This window comes from Myxine glutinosa, chromosome 14 (genome assembly GCF_964187855.1).
Source record: "Myxine glutinosa chromosome 14, kmMyxGlut1.1, whole genome shotgun sequence".
NCBI classification, from domain to species: domain Eukaryota; kingdom Metazoa; phylum Chordata; class Myxini; order Myxiniformes; family Myxinidae; genus Myxine; species Myxine glutinosa.
This window is the reverse complement of record NC_136274.1, coordinates 12,663,335-12,683,529: the sequence shown is the minus strand read 5'-3', so window position 1 is coordinate 12,683,529 and position 20,195 is coordinate 12,663,335. Positions and strand designations below refer to the sequence as shown.

At 51.8% G+C, this 20,195-nt stretch overlaps 1 protein-coding gene across 1 annotated transcript in view; it reads right to left on the bottom strand.

Annotated features, from left to right (window-relative positions):
* The window catches only part of LOC137439443 (solute carrier family 2, facilitated glucose transporter member 11), a 95,689-nt gene extending 78,730 nt beyond the window's left edge, over window positions 1-16,959 (bottom strand). Inside the window, exons 1-2 of the mRNA XM_068135201.2 lie at window positions 16,727-16,959; window positions 5,575-5,673 (exon numbers count right to left, since the gene is read on the bottom strand). Coding sequence (XP_067991302.2) covers window positions 5,575-5,673; window positions 16,727-16,810 — 183 coding nt within the window. The 5' untranslated portion in view covers window positions 16,811-16,959. The remainder of the gene's footprint in view (window positions 1-5,574; window positions 5,674-16,726) is intronic.
* Window positions 16,960-20,195: the final 3,236 nt, after the last annotated feature.

Genomic DNA, 20,195 nt, shown 5'->3' with positions numbered 1-20,195 from the left:
GAGAGGGTGGTGTTAGGGTGAGGAGAGGGTGGTGTTGGGGTGAGGAGAGGGTGGTGTTGTGGTGAGGAGAGGGTGGTGTTGGGGTGAGGAGAGGGTGATGTTGGGGTGAGGAGAGGGTGGTGTTGGGGTGAGGAAAGGGTGGTGTTGGGGTGAGGAAAGGGTGGTGTTGGGGTGAGGAGAGGGTGGTGTTGGGGTGAGGAGAGGGTGGTGTTGGGGTGAGGGGAAGGTGGTGTTGGGGTGAGGAGGGGGTGGTGTTGGGGTGAGGAGAGGGTGGTGTTGGGATTAGGAGAGGGTGGTGTTGGGGTGAGGAGAGGGTGGTGTTGGGGTGAGGAGAGGGTGGTGTTGGGGTGAGGAGAGGGTGGTGTTGGGGTGAGGAGAGGGTGGTGTTGGGGTGAGGAGAGGGTGGTGTTGGGGTGAGGAGAGGGTGGTGTTGGGGTGAGGAGAGGGTGGTGTTGGGGTGAGGAGAGGGTGGTGTTGGGGTGAGGAGAGGGTAGTGTTGGGGGTGAGGAAAGGGTGGTGTTGCGGTGAGGAAAGGGTGGTGTTAGTGTGAGGAGAGGGTGGTGTTGGGGTGAGGAGAGGGTGATGTTGGGGTGAGGAGAGGGTGGTGTTGGGGTGGGGAGAGGTTGGTGTTGGGTGAGGAGAGGGTGGTGTTGGGATGAGGAGAGGGTGGTGTTGGGGTGAGGAGAGGGTGGTGTTGGGGTGAGGAGAGGGTGGTGTTCTGGTGAGGAGTGGGTGATGTTGGGTTAATGACATCATTGAGCATTCCATAGTGTCACCATGGTCTGCCATTATCTCTCAGGTTGGCTGTGGCTTTGTCAAGAGGAACAAAACAGGGCGTTTGAGGGAACATTGCTTAAATGAAAGCTTCAGCTGAAATATTACATTGTAGCGGCTACCGCTGGGTTTTCACAATCGCCTTGCACCTATCAAGGACGCGGAGCGATCACCATGCCGGGCTCGTCCAGGACGCCCGGGCAGGCCCGCGCTCAACTTGCCAGGCCTCGGTCGGGACGCCCGGGCATGCCCGGGCATGCCCGGGCAGGCTCGCCCTCAACTTGCCAGGCCGCAGCCAGGACGCTGGGCCACGCCCCCTCTCGCCTTTCCTGGGCAAACGCTCCGGGATAATATGTATATATATTGCTGCCCGATAAACGGGCTTTTCAGAGTGCCTGAGTGTTTGGTTTGATTAAAGCAACTCGGATGAATTCCAGCTTTTTGTCGCGTCCATTCTTCCGATCGACGTGGGAGCCCTAGCTCCTTCATTGGTGACCTACCGACATGGACACGGCAGTCGCCCTTAAACTGCCTACCTTCTGGGAGGCTCACGCGGCAGTTTGGTTCGCACAGGCGGATTCCCTGTTCGCCCTGCGAGGCATCACGGCCGACGACACCCGCTTCCACCATGTGGTAACAGCGCTCGGTTCGGCCACCGCGGTCCGCGCCCTGAGCCTCCTCGAGAGCCTGCCAGCCGCTGACAAATACGGCGCGATTAAGAAGCTTCTCCTCGACGCTTTCGCCCTCCCATCGGCGGAACGCGCACGGCGCCTGCTCGACCTGCCCGAGCTCGGCGACACGCGCCCTTCCGAGCGAATGGACTACATGCTTTCACTGCTCGGCGAGCACTCTCCGGCATTCCTGTTCCAGGAGCTGTTCCTCCGTCAGCTGCCTAACCCGGTACGCCTCGCCTTGGCAAGCACCACGATCACAGATCCCCGGGCCCTTGCCAGAGAAGCCGACAAGATCTCCGCCGCAGGACAGCGCATCGCAGCGGCGACATGGGACCCACCGCCGTCCGACGCAACACCCATGGCGCCCGAGCACCCGGCACGGTCGACGACCGAACTGCCGACGCAATTGGCGGACGCTACACCGAGCCGACCACCTCCAGCACGACGACCGGGGCCTCCACCTGACCAAGCGTGGTGTTACTATCATGCCAGGTTCGGACAGAAGGCCCGGACATGCCGACCCCCGTGCACCTTCGGCAGGCCGGGAAACGGCCGGGCCGGCGTTCATTACCAGCCATGAGCGCCGGCCACACGGGCAACTTACTGTTCATCACGGATAAAGCGTCCGGACGGCGCTTCCTGTGCGACATCGGCGCCCAACTGAGCGGCATACCCGCCTCTGACCAGGACAGGCAATCCGCGGTTTGCGGCCCCTCCTTGGTTGCGGCCAACGGATCGACCATCCGCACCTTCGGCCCGCGCAACGTCACCCTCTGCTTCGGCGGCCAACGCTTTGCTTGGACGTTTGTAACCGCAAACGTGCCCATGGCTCTGCTAGGCGCCGACTTCCTCTGCGCACACGGACTGCTGGTGGACGTCCAACGGCGTTGTTTAATCAACGCCGAAACCTTCAGCTCCCTGGTATGCACATTGAGCAGCTCCGCGCCGACCGAGCTGGCATGCGCCGTCCCGGCGGCGAACGAGTTTGCTCGCCTGCTCACGGAGTTCCTGGCCCTCACGCGGCCGACGTTTTCGGCCGTCGCAGTACGGCATGGGATCGAGCACCACATACCAACCACGGGCCCGCCGGTCTACGCCAGGGCCCGCCGCCTCGACCCAGCCAAGCTCGCCGTGGCGAAGGCCGAATTCGACGCGTTGGAGCACCTCGGCATCGTGCGGCGCTCCGATAGCGCGTGGGCCTCGCCACTGCACATCGTGCCAAAGCCGGGGGGTGGATGGCGCCCGTGTGGCGACTACCGCCGTCTCAATGACGCTACCAGCCCCGACAGGTACCCGATCCCGCATATCCAAGACTTCTCCGCCCGTCTGGCGGGACGGGTCATTTTTTCGAAAATTGATCTCATACGGGGATATCACCAGGTACCTGTCAGGGCGGCCGACGTCCCTAAAACGGCAGTCATCACGCCGTTCGGCTTATTCGAATTCTTGCGGATGCCGTTTGGTCTCAAGAACGCGGCTCAGGCGTTCCAGCGCTTGATGGACGGCTTGCTGCGTGACCTGCCGTTCCTTTTCGTTTACCTGGACGACATCCTCGTCGCCAGCACGTCCCGGGCCGAGCACCTCCTCCACCTCCGAACACTGTTCGGGCGCCTCAGCGAGCACGGCCTCATCGTCAACCCGGCCAAATGCCACTTCGGCACGACGGCCGTTGATTTTTTGGGCCACCACATCACCAAGAACGGGGCCGTGCCGCTGCCAACCAAGGTCGAGGCCATCACCACGTTCCCGCGTCCCCGCACCATAAAGGCCCTGCAGGAATTCCTGGGAATGGTGAATTTTTATCACCGCTTCGTGCCCCGCGCTGCTCAACTCATGCGGCCCCTCTACGAAGCCCTCCGGGGCAAGCCGGCCAAGCACGACATCGCCTGGTCCGCAGCAATGGATGCGGCCTTCCAAAGCTCAAAGCGGGCCCTCGCCGACGCAACACTGCTCGCTCACCCGGTGCTCAACGCTCCCATCGCCCTCACCACGGATGCCTCCGACTACGCGGTGGGCGCCGTACATGAGCAATGGGTGAACGGGGTTTGGCAGCCACTCGCTTTTTTCAGCCGGCAGCTCCGGCCGAACGAGCTCAAATACAGCACGTTTGACCGGGAGCTCCTCGGTCTACACCTGGCCGTCCGCCATTTCCGCCACCTCCTGGAGGGCCGACCTTTCACGGCGTTCGTCGACCACAAGCCGTTGGTTTACGCCATGGCCAAGGTCAAGGAGCCGTGGTCGGCCCGCCAACAGCGCCACCTCTCCGCCGTGTCGGAGTTTACCACGGACATCCGGCACGTCGCCGGCAAAAACAACGCCGTGGCCGACTGTCTTTCCCGGGCCAGCGCGAACGCGGTCCACCTGGGCGTGGACTTTGCGCTTATGGCGGCGGACCAAACCACCGACACCACGGTGCAAGCCCTCCGGGCGGCGGACACGGGCCTCCGCCTGGCCGACATCCCCTTCGCGGACACTGTCCTGCTCTGCGACGTCTCCCAAGGCCAGCCTCGCCCCATCGTGCCCGTCACCTGGCAACGCCGCATCTTCGCCTCCCTCCACGGCCTTTCCCACCCGGGCCGGAAAGCTTCCCAGAAGCTGGTGTCGGCGCGATTCGTCTGGCACGGCCTTCGTCGGGACGTCCGCGATTGGACCAGCACCTGCACGGCCTGCCAACGGGCCAAGGTCCACCGACACACCCAGGCCCCGCTGGCACCTTTCACCGTGCCCGAACGATGTTTCGACCACGTCAACGTGGATCTGGTGGGCCCCCTCCCCCCGTCACGGGGGTTCACACACCTGCTCACCATGGTGGACAGGACCACCAGGTGGCCGGAGGCCGTTCCCCTCGTCTCCACCACCACCGCCGACGTGGCGCAGGCTTTCATCGCCACCTGGGTCGCCCGCTTCGGCGCACCGGCGGACATCTCGTCAGACCGCGGACCACAGTTCACCTCCGAGCTGTGGGGCGCGGTCGCCCGCAACCTGGGGGTCAAGCTCCACCATACTACGGCCTACCACTCCCAAGCAAACGGGTTGTGCGAGCGATTCCACCGCTCCATGAAGGCCGCGCTCATGGCCGGCCTTCAAGACGGCGGTTGGGCCGACCGGCTGCCGTGGGTCCTTTTGGGCCTCCGCACGGCCCCCAAGGAGGACCTCCAGGCATCCACCGCCGAGCTTGTCTATGGCCAGGCGCTACGCGTCCCGGGCGAATTCGTGCCCGACGCTACCAGTCCCTGGTCCGCAGCTCACCAGCGCTCGGACCTCCAGGAGGCCGCCCGACGGTTTGCCCCCGTGCCAACATCCCACCACGGTGACCCCCAGTCCTACGTCCCCCCAGCACTTCGCACAGCGGAGTATGTTTTTGTGCGTCACGACGCACATCGGGGGCCACTCCGGCCGCCGTACGACGGGCCCTTCCGGGTGCTGCGACGGGACGACAAGTCGTTCGTCATCGACATCGGTGGCAGGTCGGACCGGATTGCGGTGGACCGCCTCAAGCCGGCACACGTGGACGTCGACCACCCACCACGGGTGGCCCTTCCGCCACGGCGAGGCCGCCCCCCATCCACGGTGCCCCCCACTCGACCGCCCACCACCACACCGGACCCCCTCCCACGACCCACCAGGGGTCGCTTCGGCCGGGTCATCAGGACCCCCCTCAAATTGAACCTGCCGGTGCAAGTCGATTCTGGGGGGACGTGTGTAGCGGCTACCGCTGGGTTTTCACAATCGCCTTGCACCTATCAAGGACGCGGAGCGATCACCATGCCGGTCTCGTCCAGGACGCCCGGGCAGGCTCGCCCTCAACTTGCCAGGCCGCAGCCAGGACGCTGGGCCACGCCCCCTCTCGCCTTTCCTGGGCAAACGCTCCGGGATAATATGTATATATATTGCTGCCCGATAAACGGGCTTTTCAGAGTGCCTGAGTGTTTGGTTTGATTAAAGCAACTCGGATGAATTCCAGCTTTTTGTCGCGTCCATTCTTCCGATCGACGTGGGAGCCCCAGCTCCTTCAACATCATCTTTCCACAAACTGCACATTATTGCATTTGTCATCAATTAATATTTCAGTTTCATCATCACTCTAACTTAAACTCATTGTGATGTGACACCAGGTGTCACCTACCCATGTTGGTGCATTCATGACGGAGATATTGAAGCCATACTGGAAAGTTCCACCAATGCCCGTTGCCGATGCCAACAGCAATAAGTGGCGAGGTGGAAGCTGCAAAAAGAAGAGGTGCCAGGAAACAGGAAACAGGAAACAGGAAACAGAACATTAGAAGTTGCATTTTAAAACATGCCAAACACACGAGACAGGCAATGAATGACTTTTTCCTTTTATCCCAAAATGACACACAAAATCTGCTCTTCATTCATGATATTAGTAAAACGAACAACAACAATAATGGTTTTCATCACTAATTACACTTAGTGAAAATTAGAATATGGTTGTTAAATGTTTTGCTTGATTTTTTTTTTTTTTTTTGTATACAGAGTCGAGGCTCGTGAAAGAGCTAACATTTATCAATCAAACAAACAAGCAAACAAAGTATATAAAAAGGGGAGAGGTCGACAAGATGGGGAGAGAAGGGGAGGAAGCACACAAACACAACATTTGAGAGCAGGGACATCCAGAGATGTTTAGGAGGGAGAGGGCTTGGGGGGAGGCAGGATAGGTATAAAACGCAAGGACACTGCAAGGACTTCCAGGAAAGAAGGCAAAAGTCACCTCAAAAAAGTGGATTTGGGGTGAAATTAGCGGGGGTAGAAAAGATCAAGGTTTTGGATGGGGGAAGATAAGAGATGGTGGTGAACAGCTGTTTTAAAGACCTGGAGGGTGGAGTGGGATTGCAGAGAGTGAGGGAGTTTGTTCCAGAGGCGGGAGAAAAGAGGAATGAAGGAGTGAAGGTGGGCAGCGAGTCTTGATTTTGGCAGTTTAACCATAAGAGGGTTGCAGGAAGATCTTGTGCGACCTGCAGGAATATTTGGGGGACAGAGCCCAGAGAGAGCCATGGCTCTCTCTATGCCAGAAGAGAAGATGCTCCGTTGACTGAGATCCGGGTCGGGAAATTGACAGATTGTGTCAGTCCCAGTGAGTCGCAGAAGTCTTTTGCTGAGGAGCCATGGCTGGTGAGAGAGGTACCCACACCCAGCCAACTGGCATGATGACAATTGAAATCACCACATATGAGGAAGAGAGAATTAGGATGAGTAGACAGAAGTTGGTCCATATTATCAGACAGCGAGATGTAGATGGAGTCATCACTGTTTGGTGGACGGTACAACACACATATGAACAAGAGGTGGGAGCGAAGGGGAAGCCATAGCCAGAGGTATTCCTGGGGGTGAGGTGGAGAGAGTGCAGTGCAGGGCGAGTGAGGAAGAGAGATTTTGATAAAGATAGCAACCCCACCTGCAGGACGAGGCTCAGGTCTATCATACCGGAGGAGGGAGTAACCCGGGAGAGATACTAAGGAATCAGTGACATCATGAAGGAGGAAAGTTTCTGTTAAGCAGATCACGTCTGGTTTGACAGAAGCAACCTGTATGGAGAGATCAGTTGAGTTTGAACGAAGGCCCCGGATGTTTGAGGTCCATACCGTTAATGAAGAGGAAGGGGGAGCATCGGATACAGAACAGGGGGGAGGAGGGGTAGGGTAAGATGTGGAAGAGGTGGAAGAGGTAGGGAGAGCTGTTGATAGTGTGTCAGAGATTTCAGAATAGCTCGGAGAAAGGGAAGGATGGGGTGGACAAAAGGTTTGATGGTGATTGCGTGAGGCACAATGAGGTGTTATTTGAGGAGGGGGAAGAGCGAGGCAGAAGGTTGGGGGAGATGGAGGTGAGAGTTGGAAGGGGGAAGAAGCGGGGCGGACGCTTTGAGGAGGGGAGTGAGAGGGGGGAAATTGAGAAGAAATGAGGGTGGGGAGATTTGAAGGGGAGAGCGAGGGGAGCATTTAGGAGGGAAGGGACAAGGGGAGGGATTTGAAAGGGATGGGATATGGGGGAGATTTGGAGGGGAGGGGTGAGGGGGGAGTCTAGGAGGGGAGGGGTGTGGGGGGAGTTTAGGAGAGAAGGGGCAAGGGGGGAGATTTGAAAGGGATGGGTGATGGGGAAGATTTGGAGGGGAGGGGTGATGGGGAGGATTTGGAGGGGAGTGGCAAGGGGGAAGATTTGGAGGGGAGGGGTGATGGGGAAGATTTGGATGGGAGGGGTGATGGGGAGGATTTGGAGGGGAGTGGCAAGGGGGAAGATTTGGAGGGGAGGGGTGATGGGGAAGATTTGGATGGGAGGGGTGATGGGGAGGATTTGGAGGGGAGTGGCAAGGGGGAAGATTTGGAGGGGAGGGGTGATGGGGAAGATTTGGATGGGAGGGGTTATGGGGAAGATTTGGAGGGGAGTGGGAAGGGGGAAGATTTGGAGCGGAGGGGTGATGGGGAAGATTTGGAGGGGAGGGGTGATGGGGAAGATTTGGAGGGGAGGGGTGAGATTGGATTTTAGAAAGTGTACGATTTATGGGAAACGAACATTTATTGCAAAATGATTAATTATTGTCCACACGACACGGCAACAACCACAAAGCAAATGTGAAATTAAACCAAATATAAATAAACCATATTGCAGTGTGTAAGGATAAACACAAATTTTCCTGTTATTTTATAATTTTCCAAAGTTCTTTATTATTTCTGCACAACAGCAGATAACAGGGACATCGGAAGATCTGTGGGAGGGAGAGGGCTTGGGGGAGGAGGCATAGAAAGGGTGGGGGGGGGGGGAGGAGGAGGGGCGGGTGGTCGAGGTGTAAAACACAAGGACACCAAGGACTTCCAGGAGAGAAGTTGGTATTTCAGAAAAGTGGATTTGTGGTGAATTAGCGGGGGTAGAAAAGATCAAGGTTTTGGATGGGGGAAGATAAGAGATGGTGGTGAACAGCTGTTTTAAAGACCTGGAGGGAGGAGTGGGATTGAAGGGAGTGAGGGAGTTTGTTCCAGAGGCGGGAGAAAAGAGGAATGAAGGAGTGAAGGTGAGCAGAGAGTCTTGATTTTGGCAGTTTAACCATAAGAGGGTTGCTGGCAGATCTTGTGCGACCTGTAGGAATATTAGGGGGACAGAGCCCAGAGAGAGCTGGGGGAGCAAGGCCGGAGAGGAGTCGGTAGAAGACAGAAAGACCACAATTATTATTTATTTAACTTAAAAAAACAAATTACACTTCAGTGTTTGTCGTGCTGAGAATGTTGTTTTCAAGGCAATTTTGTCACACAGTCAACAGCAGCTATTGACAGCGTTTGCTTAGTCAGCCTCCCTCCCATTCACCATTGGTCAGCAAGTGTGAACGCTTCAGGACCAAACGGAACACCGTCCCTGCCGACAAGGAACCAAGATGGCGGAGTCGAGCAGCAATCATAATCACATTAGACCAAGAAACATGTAGTCGGAGTTATGGGATGTTTTCATTGGCAAGAGATAAACACACTGGATGTCGTCACATGTATTCCACATGACGTCGTTGTTCACAACGTCAAATGCTTTTTCCAAAGTTGACGAAAAGTTATCGCAAAACTTCAATTCAATTCATTATGTGGTTCTGTTAATGTTGTTAAAGTGAAAATGTGATCTCTGCATCCTCGTTGGAAATATGCATCGGAACACCTTGTTTGCAAATACACAGCACCGTTACATCTCTCCAGGTAACACATTCAATCTCTCTCATCTGATGTACCACACTTTTCACAGAGCGTCGGTGCCACCAAAGCAACTTCTTGAAGCAAGGGTTACACTGGGTGGTTTGCCATTGCCTTCCCAGCAGTGGTTCGAGCAGCCTACTCTTTGCGAGGGATTAAACCGTGGGATCTTTAACGTCCAACAACTAATGCTGGCAGACGGGACACCCGGCTTAAGGTCCATCCGAGGGACTGCACGCATTGGTTCATGAATCTACCTGGATATAAAACACCAGGATGACAGTTTATAGCTGGTTGGGGATTCGACCCCAGGCGAGACAAGTTAGAGGAGAGTGTGCCCACATTTAATAAGGTCTCCTTTTATGATCGGTACAACTTTCCACTCTTCTTGTCGCCATACTGCATGAAAGTTAACTCCGCCGTTGTGGGGTCCCAAGCCCCCAGATGAGAAAGGAGGGTTGCACGCTGGGCCAATAACCGACTTCCGTTAAAATAAAGCCCAGCAGAGAAACCTAAAGAACTCATGGGGAAAAAATTATACGTGTAAAAATTCACCAACATCCTAAAAAAAATTCCCCCATAACCAGAGAGTGAGACCCAGAGTTTGGTCATGGCTGAGAGTGAGACCCAGAGTTTGGTCATGGCTGAGAGTGAGACCCAAAGTTTGGTCATGGCTGAGAGTGAGACCCAGAGTTTGATCATGGCTGAGAGTGAGACCCAGAGTTTGATCATGGCTGAGAGTGAGACCCAGAGTTTGGTCATGGCTGAGAGTGAGACCCAAAGTTTGGTCATGGCTGAGAGTGAGACCCAGAGTTTGGTCATGGCTGAGATTGAGACCCAGAGTTTGATCATGGCTGAGAGTGAGACCCAGAGTTTGGTCATGGCTGAGAGTGAGACCCAAAGTTTGGTCATGGCTGAGAGTGAGACCCAGAGTTTGGTCATGGCTGAGAGTGAGACCCAGAGTTTGGTCATGGCTGAAAGTGAGACCCAGAGTTTGGTCATCGCTGAGAGTGAGACCCAGAGTTTGGTCATGGCTGAGAGTGAGACCCAGAGTTTGGTCATCGCTGAGAGTGAGACCCAGAGTTTGGTCATGGCTGAGAGTGAGACCCAGAGTTTGGTCATGGCTGAGAGTGAGACCCAGAGTTTGGTCATCGCTGAGAGTGAGACCCAGAGTTTGGTCATGGCTGAGAGTGAGACCCAGAGTTTGATCATCGCTGAGATTGAGACCCAGAGTTTGATCATCGCTGAGAGTGAGACCCAGAGTTTGATCATCACTGAGAGTGAGACCCAGAGTTTGATCATGGCTGAGAGTGAGACCCAGAGTTTGATCATCGCTGAGAGTGAGACCCAGAGTTTGATCATCGCTGAGAGTGAGACCCAGAGTTTGATCATCGCTGAGATTGAGACCCAGAGTTTGATCATGGCTGAGAGTGAGACCCAGAGTTTGATCATGGCTGAGAGTGAGACCCAGAGTTTGATCATGGCTGAGATTGAGACCCAGAGTTTGATCATGGCTGAGATTGAGACCCAGAGTTTGATCATGGCTGAGATTGAGACCCAGAGTTTGATCATGGCTGAGATTGAGACCCAGAGTTTGATCATCGCTGAGAGTGAGACCCAGAGTTTGATCATCGCTGAGATTGAGACCCAGAGTTTGATCATCGCTGAGAGTGAGACCCAGAGTTTGATCATGGCTGAGATTGAGACCCAGAGTTTGATCATCGCTGAGAGTGAGACCCAGAGTTTGATCATCACTGAGAGTGAGACCCAGAGTTTGATCATGGCTGAGATTGAGACCCAGAGTTTGATCATGGCTGAGATTGAGACCCAGAGTTTGATCATGGCTGAGATTGAGACCCAGAGTTTGATCATCGCTGAGAGTGAGACCCAGAGTTTGATCATCGCTGAGATTGAGACCCAGAGTTTGATCATCGCTGAGAGTGAGACCCAGAGTTTGATCACCGCTGAGAGTGAGACCCAGAGTTTGGTCATGGCTGAGAGTGAGACCCAGAGTTTGGTCATGGCTGAGAGTGAGACCCAAAGTTTGGTCATGGCTGAGAGTGAGACCCAGAGTTTGGTCATGGCTGAGAGTGAGACCCAGAGTTTGGTCATGGCTGAAAGTGAGACCCAGAGTTTGGTCATCGCTGAGAGTGAGACCCAGAGTTTGGTCATGGCTGAGAGTGAGACCCAGAGTTTGGTCATCGCTGAGAGTGAGACCCAGAGTTTGGTCATGGCTGAGAGTGAGACCCAGAGTTTGGTCATGGCTGAGAGTGAGACCCAGAGTTTGGTCATCGCTGAGAGTGAGACCCAGAGTTTGGTCATGGCTGAGAGTGAGACCCAGAGTTTGATCATCGCTGAGATTGAGACCCAGAGTTTGATCATCGCTGAGAGTGAGACCCAGAGTTTGATCATCACTGAGAGTGAGACCCAGAGTTTGATCATGGCTGAGAGTGAGACCCAGAGTTTGATCATCGCTGAGAGTGAGACCCAGAGTTTGATCATCGCTGAGAGTGAGACCCAGAGTTTGATCATCGCTGAGATTGAGACCCAGAGTTTGATCATGGCTGAGAGTGAGACCCAGAGTTTGATCATGGCTGAGAGTGAGACCCAGAGTTTGATCATGGCTGAGATTGAGACCCAGAGTTTGATCATGGCTGAGATTGAGACCCAGAGTTTGATCATGGCTGAGATTGAGACCCAGAGTTTGATCATGGCTGAGATTGAGACCCAGAGTTTGATCATCGCTGAGAGTGAGACCCAGAGTTTGATCATCGCTGAGATTGAGACCCAGAGTTTGATCATCGCTGAGAGTGAGACCCAGAGTTTGATCATGGCTGAGATTGAGACCCAGAGTTTGATCATCGCTGAGAGTGAGACCCAGAGTTTGATCATCGCTGAGAGTGAGACCCAGAGTTTGATCATGGCTGAGATTGAGACCCAGAGTTTGATCATGGCTGAGATTGAGACCCAGAGTTTGATCATGGCTGAGATTGAGACCCAGAGTTTGATCATCGCTGAGAGTGAGACCCAGAGTTTGATCATCGCTGAGATTGAGACCCAGAGTTTGATCATCGCTGAGAGTGAGACCCAGAGTTTGATCATGGCTGAGATTGAGACCCAGAGTTTGATCATCGCTGAGAGTGAGACCCAGAGTTTGATCATGGCTGAGATTGAGACCCAGAGTTTGATCATCGCTGAGAGTGAGACCCAGAGTTTGATCATCGCTGAGAGTGAGACCCAGAGTTTGATCATCGCTGAGAGTGAGACCCAGAGTTTGATCATCGCTGAGAGTGAGACCCAGAGCTTGATCATGGCTGAGATTGAGACCCAGAGTTTGATCATGGCTGAGATTGAGACCCAGAGTTTGATCATGGCTGAGAGTGAGACTCAGAGTTAGGTTGTTGAGAAAGGTGACGTGTTCTCCGGTGACGTGTTCAACGCTCACAATATGCACAGCTTGGCCGTCTGAAGCTCGTTTCACAGCACGTTCAATTATATTTTGAAAAATAATATTCAAGTAATCATTTCGACTTCGGACGTCACATGTCGTTTTGACATCAATCGCATCCACGTTGATGTGACACGTGTGTTTGTCATTGCCTTCCTTTGTTTCTCTGAGCACGCTGCTGGTGTACTTCGAACACAAAGGCAAACACAGCAGAGTGTGTTAACACATTGTTGTCCAAAGCTTACGCTAAATAACAAACGAACATCTGTGAATCATTCATGGAGAAGATAGACGTGTCTGAGAAACGAACCTGTCCAACAACTGGAACAACGTATACGCCATTTCATAGCATCGTCGCCATTTTCAATCCACTTCCTCTTTATGCATCCGACAGATTTCATCAACACAAAGAACACTCGCTGTGTAGTGGTTGCACCGCTATGTGGTACATCATCAATGTGGTTCTCTGGGACTGAGGAAATCTTGGTATATTACTATTTAGTTCCTGAATTCCATTCCTAGCAGAATACAGAGTATATTAAGCTGAATTTGGTGCTGCGTCATGGCGCCGGTAGGCCTGTGTAGGCCTGTGACGGGCCTTGTCCATGTAACAAAACTGTGGAAGATGGTTCTGGCAGGGTGAGATTGCTTAAACAGGAAAAAGAGATCGTCCCTTACCGCATAACAGTTGACGCACCACCTTCAGTGGGGATGCGTTGAAAGGGAACTCGAGAATGGGGACTTGAACAGGGATTTGAGGATTTCATCCCAATGATAGTCTGTGACGTCATAAACCGTGGACTCCCAATCAGTGCAAAGTAATTTCACGATGACCACTCACGATGATGCATCACAATCTGATCACAGCCAATCATAAACCTACAAATGACGCATCAAAATGTGATCGCAGCCAATCAGGAACCTACAAATGATGCATCACGATCTCATCACAGCCAATCAGGAACCCGCAAAGGTACCTGGGCTCCCACCACAGATATTGCTGGGAAATTTCCCTCAAGTCACAGTTGCTGTTTAATGGCTCCGTTTCTTTTTCCAAGAAAGGATATAAAGTGTTTGAAATTGGACATTAACTTCCTTTAACTAACCCGAATTTGATCTCTCACGAGAATAATGTGTAGGAATTCCTTTCAGACAACTATCGTGACCATGTTGACTGGGATGTTGGTTCCACAAGTGAGGGAAAAGAGGAACAAATGCCGAAAGGAAAATAAAAGGAAATAAACGATAATGTTGTTGTTTGTTGTGCAGAAGACAAACCTGGTCATCACCAACATCTACTTCACTCTCCACAAGGAAATCCGAACTGAAAGTCTTCAATATGGTTCATATGATGATATGAAATCGTTTACAATTCACATGTTATTTCTTTCAGGTTTTCATTTTTTAATTATTTGGTAAAAATTTCTAAAAAATAAAATTCCACTTTAACATTATGGGATATTATGTGTAGATCAGTGGCAAAAAAAATCGATTTAATTCATTTCACATTCAGGTTGTAACAACAAAATGTGAAAAAGTCAAGGGGTGTGAATACTTTCTGAAGGTGCTGTGTGTGTAACAATTTTTTGGATTTGAGCCCCAGTTCATGTCCCAGGGGGTCAAAATGGGGAAAAAATTTCTAACTCTAAATTTGACATTGGGTCATTCCTGGTGGAACCATTTACCATCTTCCAACTTTGCTTTAGGTGGGAAGCGTGGGGATTTGCGATGGCGCTCCATCGACTACTCGCTGTGGTTGGTGTTTGTTGCGTATAGCGAAAAGTGGGGTTAAGCAATGGGTTCCTCTGTCTGTCTGTCTACTTGACAGATGTCAGTATATGATCGAGGAACTACTCCTCAATTTCAATTGGATGTTATATATTTTTTTACGCTGTAGAACAACATGAATCAAACCACGAACCTGCGGTTTATCAGCACTTGGGCTCGGAATTTGGCAAATTGTACGGACTCTCGTCACAGGGGAGTAAGGAAATTATTTCACTCCATCTAGCTGTCTGGTAATCAAACAAAATAAAAAATCATACCAAACAAGAAATTTCCTGTTTTTAAGAACATCATAAAGGACACAAACAACAGGGACAAATAAATAACGTAACGTGTTAAATAAGGTGGTGTAAAAGACGCCGTGTCAATGGTGGTAAACTTCCGATTTCTTTTTTCTACAGCCATTAAAATCCCAATATTTAATATTTCAATTAAATTATATATTTGAACACTGTAGAACACAAATATCCTTGTTTGCACTTCCAAAATGCTTGGAAATGTGGTTTTTCCAGGAAATATCATGGCAGATAGTGAGACCCAAAAGCTTGAATGGCAGAACTTCTTGGAGAGGGTTGTTGAGAAAGTGGATGGGAGGGTTGTCCAGACGGTCTTTTCAGAGAGACAGAGTAAGAGTGTGAGATTTGTCAGGATTGAAAGACATGTTCCACTTGTTTGACCAGTCTGTGATTTTGTCCAGGTCTGCAGAGAGTGAGGAGGCTGGAGACTGCCGATCTGAGGGATGAGGAATGGAGCGGCAGAGAGTGGAGTCATCAGCAAAGAGATACAGAGGATTTTCCAGAGAGATCATTGATGAAGACCAGAAAAAGCACAGGGCCCAGAACACTGCCTTGGGGAACTCCAGCCTGAACAGGAAGAGGACATGAGAGAAACCCATTCAGGGCCACACGTTGTCTACGACCAGAGAGGAAGTCCGCAAGCCATGCGTGGAGATTTCCATGGATACCATAGGAGGAGAGATTGGTGAGGAGCATGTTCCGTATCCCTGTTCTGTATCCCTGTTCCGTGTCCAAGTTCCGTGTCCAAGTTCCGTGTCCAAGTTCCGTGTCCATGTTCATGTTCCGTGTCCATGTTCCGTGTCCATGTTCCGTGTCCATGTTCCGTGTCCATGTTCCGTGTCCAGTGTCCATGTCCCGTGTCCATGTCCCGTGTCCATGTCCCGTGTCCATGTCCCGTGTTCATTTCCCGTGTCCATGTCCCATATCCCGTGTCCATGTCCCATATCCCGTGTCCATGTCCCATATCCCGTGTCCATGTCCCATGTTCCGTGTCCATGTTCCGTGTACATGTTCCGTGTCCATGTTCCGTGTCCATGTTCCGTGTCCATGTTCCGTGTCCATGTTCCGTGTCCGTATCCCGTATCCATGTCCCATGTCCATGTCCCATGTCGATGTCCCGTGTCCATGTTCCTTCCAGTGACTGATAATTTAGATGAAGAAAGTTAATCGTTTTCATCTCAAGGTTTATCTGGTACATTTACTTGGAGTACATATTGTTATTTAGGATTAAGATAATCACGTGGTTGTTTATAACAAATTGTTCAAAATGATGAGCGAAATCTTAAAATCAAGGTTAGAATAAAACTTTTTCTTCAAGATAATTCAAACATTTAGTTTGTAAACACAAAATATTTCATGAATCATTTTACGTACAAAAGTAAAGTTTGAAACAAAAACCACCAACAGGAAACTTCCAAGTTTGATGGTTTGGACACATGGTCGTGTACACGGTCACAGGGTAACTACCGATGCTGCATCATGGATCACAGCGATCTCACCTCGAGCTGTCTGGTCTGGCAAGGGACCCTTCGGGGGTGCTGCATCATGGATCACAGCGATCTCACCTCGAGCTGTCTGGTCTGGCAAGGGACCCTTCGGGGGTGCTGCATCATGGATCACAGCGATCTCACCTCGAGCTGTCTGGTCGGGCAAAGGACCCTTAGGAGGTGCTGCATCATGGATCACAGCGATCTCACCTCGAGCTGTCTGGTCGGGCAAAGGACCCTTAGGAGGTGCTGCATCATGGATCACAGCGATCTCACCTCGAGCTGTCTGGTCGGGCAAAGGACCCTAGAGGGTGCTGCATCATGGATCACAGCGATCTCACCTCGAGCTGTCTGGTCGTGCATAGGACCCTTGGGGGTGCTGCATCATGGATCACAGCGATCTTACCTCGAGCTGTCTGGTCGGGCAAAGGACCCTTAGGGGGTGCTGCATCATGGATCACAGCGATCTCACCTCGAGCTGTCTGGTCGGGCAAAGGACCCTTAGGAGGTGCTGCATCATGGATCACAGCGATCACAGCGATCACAGCAAACAAAAGCCATTATTAGGTTCCAGGCTCACCTTGCTTGTCGGACCTGCGGCTGTCTCCTTCACCGTGAGCGACCTGGGCTGCGTCTGACCGTGCGTGACCGTAACCAGCGCCATTCCCCCGTGCGCAAAGTTCCCTCCACTCCCCCAGGTAAGAGGGAAGTCTCAGCGAGCTTCGTACATTGGTCTCTTTGAGTAGATGGACGAGCCGAGAGGCTCGCAGAGGGGTTCTGATGGTGAATGGGGTAAGGGGTCTGCTGTCGATCAGAGAGGGAGCCGGGAGGATCGCGAGAGACGAGGGCGGGGTTTGTTGGGAAGTGGGAGGGGCCATTTCACAGTAAGCGGACACGTGCTCGTAGGGATATCTATTTATGATGTACGTGAGGAGGGATTGGTGCCATAAACAGGGAGGGAAAGGGCAGTGCAGACAGATAAATGATGAATTTGTAGATAATCCCCAGTGGCGGATCCAGGGGGAAGGTGCGCACCCCCTCCTTCGATCAGGGAGGAGAGGGTGCAGGGGATGCGCACCCCTCCTTCGATCAGGGAGGAGGGTGCAGGGGGTGCGCACCGCACCCCCCCCCCTCCTTTGCAACGCAAGGCATGGATGTGCTGGAGGCATACTCTATATGGATGTGCTGGAGGCATACTCTATATGGATGTGCTGGAGGCATACTCTATATGGATGTGCTGGAGGCATACTCTATATGGATGTGCTGGAGGCATACTCTATATGGATGTGCTGGAGGCAAACTCTATGATTGACGACAAGAAGGACGCGCTCACTCAACTACGGTCAAATGCTGAAACTGAATTCTCTCTGTGGTTCGATCACGCTAAGGCCATGATAGAATCTGTAGGAGGTGACGTCATAATGCCGAGAGTTGTAAAACGACAAGGTAGTGATCTGATTTGTACACTGATCTTTACTAGTCTGTGTTGATTCGTACACTGATCTACACCAGTAAACTGATTCGTACACTGATCTACACCAATAAACTGATTCGTACACAGATCTACACCAGTAAACTGATTCGTAAAAGGAACCCTGTCTGGCTGTAGTCCTGTTGATTTACACCTCATTGGAATCTCCTTACTCTGTCCATTTGCTCCTTCATCGTTTCCCATTGATATGACGTCGATTCTCCTCTTGTTAAGCTCCTTCCAAACTACATCATTCGATCAAAATTTGCCTTCTTCATATCAAATAATCCTATTTTGCTATCCCGAATACTAACTCTCAAAACTACATGGTATTCATAGAATACTGTCATGTTCCCGGGGTGAACACCCCTGGGGACGGATGCCGAGCAAGCTTTACACTCCGAGGCGTTAAATTTAACTATTGTGGAGTTAATACGCGCGGGGGAATGAGGCAGCGAAGGGTAGCAAAGCTCTTACCTTCACGGACCCCACTGGACGTCTTCCAACCTGGATAATCAACTCAAACCGACACAGAATTATAATGCAAAAATACCGGCTTTATCTATCTATAATTCCAGCAATCTCTGTGTGTATGTCTGTGTGTCTGTGTGTCTGTGTGTCTGTGTGTCTGTGTGTTTGTCTGTGACCGCTGTTTCTCGACAACCACGGGTCCGATATACTTGAAACTTGCCAGGTATATTGCTGGGGACCCGAGGATGTGCCTTTTCAAGGTTTGTAATTAATCGGACAAGTACCTACCGAGCTATGTCCAAAAAACGCTTCAACCAATCAGAGAGCAGCGAGCTATCACGTGTGCCGAACCGTTAATGCAATGCAAGCGTTAATGCGTTAATGCAAGGCTTTTCTTTTTTTCCCTCTTCTCTTTCTACTTTTCCTTGCGATTAAATTGCAAACAGCCAAAATACGTTGGCGCTAATTGAATAATTGGCCATTAACACTAAAATAATCGTAACTGCGATATGCCAACTTCCGGACAGTGCAGCCTTCCATGTTGTTGTTGTTTGCAGCAGCTGTTTGCAGCAAGGCAAGGCTTTTCTTTTTTTCCCTCTTCTCTTTCTACTTTTCCTTGCGATTAAATTGCAAAAAGCCAAAATACGTTGGCGATAATTGAATAAATGGGCATTAATAGATAGATAGATAGATATGCGATATGCGAACTTCCGGACAGTGTGCGCGTTACGAGCTGACCGCCATTACGGTACGTAATTCGATTTCTTATGCGCATTATTTCTCCCAATTCAGTCAGAGCGAAGGGCGGAAGCGAAGAGCGTTGTTATTTTTTGTTTACGGGCGTACGGGCGGGGTAGAGCGTACGGGTAGCGTTTTTTTTTTTTTTTGGCAAGGAACGGGCACCCACGTACGGGCAATGCCCTAGTCTATCTATAATTCCAGTAATCTCTGTGTGTATGTATGTATGTATGTATGTATGTATGTCTGTGACCGCTGTTTCTCGACAACCACGGGTCCGATATACTTTAAACTTGCCAGGTATATTGCTGGGGACCCGAGGATGTGCCTTTTCAAGGTTTCATATTAATCGGACAAGTAGTTACCGAGCTATGTCCAAAAAACGATTCAACCAATCAGAGAGCAGCGAGCTATCACGTGTGCCGAACGTGCCGAACAGACTCTGCCTCGGACGGCACATTTGAGAGCGTATTCATTTATTTCACGTTGGCAAACTATGTTGGCGTTAAACTATGTTTTAAAACTAATTAAAACTAATTTGCGATTCATTCGCTTTCCTGCGCGTTTGTGCACGCGATGGCGATTTATTTACCAAACTCCGCAAGCCGTTCGCTTTGGACCAAACCATTTCATGTAAATAGAGGGGGGGGATTGTCACCGTACTCGCAAGCCGTTCGCTTTGGACCAAACCATTTCATGTAAATAGAGGGGGGGGATTGTCACCGTACTCGCAAGCCGTTCGCTTTGGCTTTGCGAATGGACCAAACCATTTCATGTAAATAGAGGGGGGGGGGGGGGGATATAATTTTAGATATATATATAGTACGGGCATGCCCTAGTTGAAAGAAATGCTGGTAACAAAAGAATGCACGATAAAACTAATCTTAACTGGAGCGCCCCATACAGACTCGTATACAACACAAGGGGATGATAAAAGAACGAAAGTAAAAATGTAGTGTACTCAGCCTCGAGTGTCTCTTGAACCTCGTCGGAGATCGTTGAGGCCCCGCGTCCCTGCGTGGGAAAACACACCTTGGCACGCAGTTCGTCCACCTGCCAGCCGCAGAATGGTTCCCAGAGACTGTGCGCGGGAAAACAGGCCTTGGCGCGCAGTTCGTTCTTCCAGCCACCGAGCGCAAATCAAGCAGGCCGCGCCCGTCCACTCACCGTCTGCTCCACACAGCACCGCGGTCTCTCAGCGCGAACAGCCCCCGCCCCCCCCCCCCATCCCCACCCCAAACACTGTCAGCACTGAGTTAGGGAAAGGAAAATGCGGCCGCTCGAACCGATCACCCGGACCAAAAAGCGCCAATGTCCGACTGCACAACACCAATGTCCTTGGCTCAAGAGGACGGAAAATGTGAATGTT